The 9,076-nt window shown below is 32.3% G+C and overlaps 1 protein-coding gene across 2 annotated transcripts in view; it reads left to right on the forward strand.

The window, feature by feature from the left end:
- Positions 1-22: 22 nt before the first annotated feature.
- The window catches only part of LOC111615902, a 13,670-nt gene continuing 4,616 nt past the window's right edge, over positions 23-9,076 (forward strand). Inside the window, exons 1-3 of one of the 2 annotated variants that reach the window (XM_023357341.1) lie at positions 23-112; positions 6,015-6,320; positions 7,968-8,820. In XM_023357341.1, the coding sequence (XP_023213109.1) occupies positions 6,267-6,320; positions 7,968-8,820 (907 nt within the window). In that variant the 5' untranslated portion in view covers positions 23-112; positions 6,015-6,266. The remainder of the gene's footprint in view (positions 113-6,014; positions 6,321-7,967; positions 8,821-9,076) is intronic. The other variant, XM_023357342.1, reaches the window with a different exon arrangement.

The raw sequence follows: 9,076 nt of genomic DNA on the forward strand, positions 1-9,076 counted from the left end.
ATTAAAATTTATATTTATTTAGATGTTGGATTTCATGAAAAAATTTCGAGAAAACGAACTGGGATTTAGTTGCGGTGGTTTTTTCGTTGCATCGAAGGGATGTCCGGTAAAGGTATATGGAAGTTTATCAAATATAAGAAACATGCGTAGATTATAAGTTCGAGTTCTGTAGCGATTAATTTACAGCTGTGAAGATTTTAAAACGTGAAAAAAACAGGAAAAAATTAATTGTTCTTTTTATCGTTAATAGGTGTACAGTTCGCTCTATTCTGCCTTCAACGTTCTGTTGCAAGTTCGGGACATTTTGAAAGGCGGAGATAACGAGTGCATTTCTTTCGCTGCACACATTTTACATTTATCTCGAAATTCCACTTTGTTGCAAAAATAATCTCGCTAATAATTACCATTTACAGAATACTGTATTCTAAATATTTTACTTGATTTCAACGCTAATTATTGTAAAAAAATTTTAATCGGTTTGAACGTTTGCATTTTCCCGTTAATGAAGTAATTACATAATATGTTCCGTTTAAATACTGTATATATAAACCCTTTTTTTAATAGAACGAGGCTCTTTTTAACGCGAGGCTCTATGCTACAGTTTATTTGACCTTATGCGTAAATCCATCTCTGAGCACGGTGAATAAAAGGAAATTTTTACATATAGCACAGATTTTGAAAAACTTTTATGGGATGTAGCTAGAATTTCACGATGAAATTTTGAACCTTAATAAATTTCGATACTGAATTCAACTTAAACGTTATTCATAGGTAGACTTTTCATAATATTTTTTCTCAAATTGGGAAAATTTTGAGAAAATACTCACAACCGAAAATATGATAAATCGGCACCTTTAAAATGTGACAATGTATTCGAGGAAATTTATTTCGCTGCTACTAGGCTTGACTTACGTTTTGCACATTTCAATTGATTTTTAATGTCCACCGTGTGTTACCGAAAATTCTGAATAGCGCAGTTGACTTTGTCAATACGATCACATACGTTTTTCAAAAAGGGATAATCCTTTTTTAATTTATTAGTAAACACACGGTTTCTTTCTGGCATTTTGGAGATTAAATTAATTTAATGTACAGTACAAAATAATCGCAAATGCCGACTAGCAATTTGAACTCCAATAAGATAGGACATGAGCGACAATCACGTGGCAGTGTAAGTTTTAGTATTGTCAAGTCTAATTGAAACAAAGTATCTAAAAAAAATGTAATAAAAATATTTGGATCCATAGGCTACACGCTACTATAAATTCTGTGAGAAAATATCTGGACGAAAAGCATAAAACATCTAAATTCATTAGGCCACATGCTATAAATTTTGGGGAAACATCTAAATGCCATTATTAAATAAAAGTACAGTACTTAGATATACAGTAGATACAAAATATTTAGATAGGCAACAGCGAGTGTATATTTTAGTTGCCAAATCGTCATTTTACCGGAGGCTGCACTAATTTTTACTTCTTGTATATTCGGCACTTTTAAAATTTTACCAAATAACTGAAACAAAATGACAAACTGACCGGAACGCTGGGACCGCATCATCAAAACGAGTCAGTCCCGGTGAAATCGGGACGTCAGGTGGACCTATTCATTGGCCTTCCGCTATAACTTCGTGCATGCTCTGGCAAGAAATAGTTTTCGGAATGCAATAGTCTTTGCGAACGATTGTTGAACTTTTAATCATAGACAACATCAAATTATTTAACTCGAAATCATAGAAATTAAATTGACAGTTCTTAGATAACGAGTTATAAGATTTTTCGCTCGTAAAAAAGTGTGGTATGCTAACGATAGTTGCGATTGGCTGAACGTTTACTCTGCTTTCCTTCTTCGGTCCGAAAATAGTTCAGAAATGGCGGCCATTTTAAGAACTACAGACGACACGCGACGGTTTGGTTTCATTGTAATATTAGGAAACATTTCAAAGAAACCATACACTTTTCTCTCCGGTACCTTTATAATAATAAGGGATGTCAGCATTTCTATTAGGACACTGCTTCTACAATGGAGACAGATAACGCGCAAGGATACGATTTTACCGTACAGTAATGACGTGGCCGCTTTTCTCCGTTTCGTGCACGAAGTGACAGCAGTTGGAAAATTCAAATTAAAAATAGTGTTAAAAAATACTTATTGGTGTTGTGAATTTTAAACAATTATTGTTCCATTAAAATTGTTCACGTTTAGAATAATTCAACACGATTATGTCGATTCACCACAAGCTATTATAAAACAGTTAAAATTTATTAAATAGTGTAAATTACTTGTAAATTGTATACAATATGCTGTGTTCAATCTTTTGTCACTTATATTTATTTTGTATTTATTCGTTTAGTAATACAGTGAAACGTGGTTAACTCGAACCGCCGTAATTCAATCTTTTCCTGATTAGCGTATGGATTTACACTTTAGATTAAACCTTTTTATTCGAATTCTTCGATTCTCGGGAATTTTAATTTAAATAAAATAATTTACGTTTGTCTATCCAATAAACTATTCAGAAACTTTTTATAAAGCCCGGGAACCACGCAACACTAAAAATAAACTTCGTGCCACGTGAAGACGGCAGGGGCGGTGGTTTCCAGACAGTTTGTGTGACCTAGATATTGTAACTGCCATTCGGACCTGCTTTTCCACCGAAGATTTTGTCTTTCTTTATTAGCTTATTGTTACATTTAGCTTATTTGACCATTCGGATAAGGGTTTTCGAATTTCTGAGCAACACCCAAAGGTTTACATTGACACGACGATTCTACGTTAAAAGACACACAGAAATATCGTATGGATAGTTTATTATGGCCCACCAGTAAATCGATGCAGGAAGTCTTGATTTTAAGCCCAAACCTACGTAACTCGAAGTCCGAATATTCCTCCCCTCCGACCAATTCGAGTTAAGCAAGTTCCACTGTCTTATGTAATAAATGGCTTGAATGTATATAAATGATAAGTTATTATTTAATTGTGGAAGATTTGCAATTACTAACGACTGTAGAAATTTTAAAAGCATTTTCTGTAATATAAATTGCATAGAATTTTAATACTGTATTTCCTTAATTGCAACATGTATAGAAAAATATAATATTAACAACAGTATCGGGGCATTAATGATTGAGTCTGCCGCTCTGGAGGACCCTAAATCGAATCCGAACGATCAACCCCCGTAAATTTTCCCCCAATTGTGGGCCTGGCCGAACCCACGATGGGTACGGAAAAAAAGGCCCACTTAAAGCCGAATTCACAATGAGGAATGAACCAATAAGTTCTTGTTAAAATTAAAGTGAATGGTGGTTGGTTAACTTCTAACTCTTGATATTTGTGTCCACTGGGAGAAAAGAGTATTAAAAATATATTAAGAGAAAAACAGGAGAGTGCATTAAACTATAATATTTATTTAACCCGATTCTCAGAAAATTTCTGTAAAGAAGGATATTTATAGCAAGTACGAAAAGATTTGGGAAACTTCCAAAAATCTCACTGTTCAAATGCAACTATTAACACAAGATTATAAAGTATAAGAGGCGCGAACCCCCGACCAACCACCAATGTTTATTGGTTTTATCTACTCGGCTATAGATGAAGTGTTTTAACACTCATTGTCTGTGATTTATAAGTAAAAAGGCACGCTCATTGATTACTTATTCTAATCGCTGAGTGTTCCCTTCTACACTTATTGATTACTCACTGATTACTCAGGAACACTTACTGGTTATTTACGTTAGTGAGTGCACTTTTCTACTTATAAATCATTAGTAAATTCAATTCTGTTAATTATTCTTAAATAATTTATCTTATTCAAATATTAAACGAATACAATCCAACCTCCAAACAACGGCAATTTTTTATGTTCTTGTCAGTGTCTGTGATTCAGAGGTTTGTTGTATAATTCATTATTGTAAACAGTTATTGTCTACTTATTCGTTATTGTTTTGAAATATTTTAATATATATTTTAAAATATATTCAAAATCTATTTGTATTTTACGTTAAAACCTTATGAACAACCATAGGGTTATAAGTTTCTCGTTATAAGCTTACGTTATAAAGTAATAAGTTTAAGGGTATTTTTTACACAGCAGTTCTATTTCGAGAACGACACTTATTTTCTGTTTAGGCAAATTTCTGTTTTATAAATCGTGAGTTTAGCCAGGGTGACAATGGGGGTGGTTGAGTGATAAGAAATAGGACAGACCATACCCCAAAAAATTCCTACAGTGTTTTTGATGGACCAAATTCAATTCCGGATTTCTCAGAGCCATAATCTGATGTATTTACTGCCTTATCTAACTATACCCTCCTATTAAATATTAGAAAATAATAAATATATTATTTAAAATGAACTAAATAAAACAATAAAGTTTTTTTTAAACTTGCTCTAAAAGTTTATAAAAACTAGTGCCATATAACCAGATACCAGCAAGGAAAAAAGACAGTGGGGTAGTTAAATAGCTTCAAATTCCAGCACACCGGAAGCATCATTCTCCAGATAATAAAGGATCAGTTGAAAAGAACGAATTTCAAGTGTTCTGTAACCATAAAAAAAACTGATACAGGCCGATCAACTGAATAGAAAAATCTGAAAAAAATGGAACTTTATCTCACGTTCGAGATAAAATTTATACGCTGTTTATTCTCCAAATTCTTTTAGGATTTTTATTATTAATTTTCAACGTACCATTATAAATTGTATATATATTTTTTTAAAGATAAAATGTATTGAATCGCTGACACACTAGCATTAAGAATTTAAGACACAGCGAAATAAATATTTTCTTGAGTAATGTTTGATTAGATTACGTTGTAAGTTATGGGGTTTATTTTCTTTTAACGTCCTTAATATATATATTTATTTAAACCCCTATTATAATTATTATACACATGCCCACCTTCGCATTACTCGAATTAATTATTAATTTATTAAGGGACATAATTTATAATGAAAATAATAGAGTTATAAACTAAGAATTTCTTACGGGAGAGTCCAATATATATAAGAAGGTAAGGAAGACGTGAGTCATTTAACACTGTTTACGTGTATTATACTTCGTAGTATGGAGGTTAAATAGATTAGTAAACAATATGAAACGTGTTCCTCTTTATTTGAAAAACATTTAAAGTTGTTTTGAAAGTCCAAATGAAGAAAATTCTTTAAATATATTATAAAATTATAGCAAAACGGGGTAAGTTTTTTCTACTCCAATAGGGGCGATTGTTTATACTTTTAATAAATAATTTTATAGTGTTTTATCCATTTGGAATATTGAATTTGGTATATAATCCAATATTAGTTGAGATTTGACAGATTTCATGTATGAGAGACATATACCATATCTCTTATACATAATACCAGAAATATTTTCGATTAGATGAAGAATTTAATGTTATCTTCTAACAATTTTAAGCAACGGTTAATTAATAATTGTACTTTGCCTATTGCATCAGAGAGAAGGATAATTTTTGGACTCAACAGCACCAGCAGAGCCTTGTGTTTAGATCAGTTGCCATTTAACGGTTCAAGGTCAAGAAGCGAAAGAGGTTTTTTTTTCTCTCTCTCTCTCTCTTTTCATTCCCTCGAGATATCTAGTAGTAGATGCCATCAAGATTGATTAATCTGCCAACACTATCTTCAACCAGTTCCATGATCTGCACTTTTTCCCCCTTTCTTTCTTTCTTTTTTTTCAAGACAAGGGGGGAAAAGCATTCGGAAAAGCCTTTCTTTCTCTCTTATGACCAAAATTGGGGGGAGGGGAGATGATCGAATATGTATTAACCCATTCTAGGTCAATATAGAATAGAAATTTAGCAATTACTGAAGAATATTTATTCAAACGGGCTGATTAATTTCTATAATATATAATAATTTTTCATTGGGTTTATTAATTTACAGAAAATAGTTAGTTTTTTTTTTTTAATTTTAGCCAATTTATTGTTGTGTTAATATTGAAAAATGTATGATCATGTTTATATTATTTATTTTTTTTTTAATTTTCCGTTTCGAAGAAAGATATATACGAGGAAAGAGAGAATGATAAAGATTATAAGACGTAGAAATTTATGGTTGCTTGAAAGAATAGAAGAAGTATAGCTAATGTAGAGTACATTGGTCGAGCATCACTCAAACACGATACATACTTCTCACCAATCCAGCCGACAAGCGAACGACTGCGCTTCCCTCCAGGCACCCTATACCATTGCACCCCTAGTCAAATGGCTGACTAGCTGCATCTCGAGTCTCTCCAGTGAAAAGTACTGATGGCGAACAACACGCGAATGGATTATTTGCTGGCAGAATTAAAAAGAGAAACGGTAAGTTTATCTATGCATTCCTTATATTCGCGTATAATTATATGTATATATATTTATTTAAAAAATAAATAAATAAATTGTGTTAAAAATGATATCGTTTATAGTTTAGTTTAGTATATTTCGTTTATTTAAATATATTTAAATCTAAATAATACTTTTTATATATTGTTAAACTGGAATTAAGGTCGGTAAGGTCATTCTCGTGCGAGACACGTGGACTAGATCCCCACTCTGTCTTTTGAATCATAAGAACCACGATAGTTGGCGATAATAGCAGAGGGATGCAGTCGTTCCGGCTGAGTTGTCAACTCCCCCACTTCCCATAGAATTCGTAACATCTGCCAAACAGCTGAAAAGATTCCTTCTGGGGATAGGAATTATTCTCTTTGTTTGCACTTTTGTCAATTCATATTTAACTATTTATGGGTATTTTTCTGTAATTTCTCATTAATCTCCTGAAGAAGAAGGAGGAGGAGGAGGAGAAAAAAAGGAATTAATCGATTTTTCTGAGAAAAATTTTACTTCGAATTCCTACTTAGTGGAATTTCAAGTTATTTATGGGGATATCCGATGGAAGTCAGCTGTTCCAAAGTATCTATTTCGAGAGATGAAAGTGTAAAATGTAACATGCTACGAAGAAAGTTCTTTTATTTATTATTTTTTATTTTTTATTTTTCTAAATTTTAATTTTATAAATAATTTATAGTAATATTAGTAAACATAATTAAAATACTATTTAATATTTTAAAAATTATTTAAGAAAATCGAATTGAAAGTTACTAGTATATTCGAGTAAATAGATATTGAGATTTCTTGAAAGATTAGAATAAAAGGACTTAATCGAAGAACAAAATATGTTATTCGGTGAATAACTCGCATCGTTATACAAATATTTAAATGGGGAAAGTGTATAACCAGGAACGAAGTAATGCCTAAGTTCACGTAAAAGCCGATACTTCCTTTTAATGCCTCCCTTACTTAAAATGTTTTCAATGCGATGTTTATAAATTCCCACGTACAGTACACTTTGCCGGAACGGAGAAGGGGAGAAGAGGAAAAAAAAAAACACTCTTCTCGTGTCATCCGGATCAAATTTCTGGAAGTCAATGTTTCTGTTTGTTAGTTAAGAGCCTTATGGGCCAGACAGCAATTGGTTTTGTGCGAATGGATATTAAATTACTATTCGACCTTGTCTTGTTCGTGTCATTCGCCCCACGTTACTCACACTTTTAACAATTAACAAAGATTTCCTTTACAGAAATAAATTGTTTGGATAATCGTATATTTGGATTCGTTCAAAATTCCAGGTTATTAAGTAGAGTAAATGTGTAATTATAGTTAAAATTTTCGGGTTTTAGCTTATGCCTTAATTAACAGTAACTGATATATTTAATTTCAAAAAAAGTGACTTTTTACACGAAACTTAAATCCATTTCCCACAATGATAATAATAATAATAAACAAGCACTTTTCAAATCACTACATTGACCTCATTACAACTAAAAAGCTTACGTTATCCACTCTTAAGAGCGGCTACATCAAACGAGATAAACAATTATAAAAAATGATGGCAAATTTGTTTAATATACAATTCAAAGAAAGCCGAAATTTTCCTAATATATGCCTTTTTTTTCCCCTAAATTTCAGACGAAACTAAGACAACAGGGTGATTGCTTTCAACAGCAAATGTGTCAGATGTATTCGATTTTAAAAGACGTCATCAAGAACCACGAAAGAAAGGGAGAACTTTTGGAGGACGATCGCCATCCTTTAACAGTAACAAATCCTCTGTTAGATACCATCAACACTCTGACCTGCGAGTCGGACGATTACTATGATCTGATCGATTGGAAATCAGATAATACATGTAACAATTACGTGGCATACGCTGGGTCGGTGGATAGCGGATACAAGAGCCACTGTCCGACACCCGAATTAAACGAAATTTGCTATAATTATACGCCCTCCTACTCGTCACGATCCAACAAACCGAAAATCGTTATGGGAACGAAAGTAATTGGACGTCATCAAACAGCCAACGAAATATCAAATTCGAAGTCAAAGGAAGCGCAAGAAAAACGCCAAGGTCGAAGATCCTCGTGTGAACACGAAAATAATCATTTTTCTTCTCAGCTTTCTTACGCTAAAGAAAAACTTGCCCAGTCTAATGATGTTACTACAAATTATCTAAATAGGGCAACCTACGATAAACAGTTATCTCGATCTTCTAGGATGGTGAGATTTTCGGAAACCGTGAAGACCTTATCGAGATCAAAGCGTAACAGAAACACACCGAAATCGAGAAAGTCAAAGTCCATTTTGAAAGATCCTGTTTGTAATAATCTAAAAAGTCGTTTGACACCCGCCAGTGGATACACTTTAGAAGAAGAAATTGATAATATTTTACACGGGAAACTTGTTTACTATGACCTGGATAAAGTGGAATTTCCTGATGGTTTTTCTGCCGATGATGATTGTCTGATCGAACGGAATGTAAAAGGTGAGCATCTATTAATTAAATAGAAAAATTCCTATCATTTAACAATGCTTACTGTTATAATTACATTTTTATAAGCTGTTTTAATCCCTCAGTAATAACTTTTATAGGTTTTATGCTCTTTAAAATATTACACAATTAATTATTAGGCCTAATAATAATATAAAATTCTCTAAAGAAATTCATTAGTAACATTCTTTCATACGTGACCTCGTATTTTGTTTTTTTCTTTTTTGCAATCAGCCGTTTAATATGATAT

The sequence above is a fragment of the Centruroides sculpturatus genome, unplaced genomic scaffold, assembly GCF_000671375.1.
Source record: "Centruroides sculpturatus isolate CEXI.00-Female unplaced genomic scaffold, Cexi_2.0 scaffold2812, whole genome shotgun sequence".
NCBI lineage: Eukaryota > Metazoa > Arthropoda > Arachnida > Scorpiones > Buthidae > Centruroides > Centruroides sculpturatus.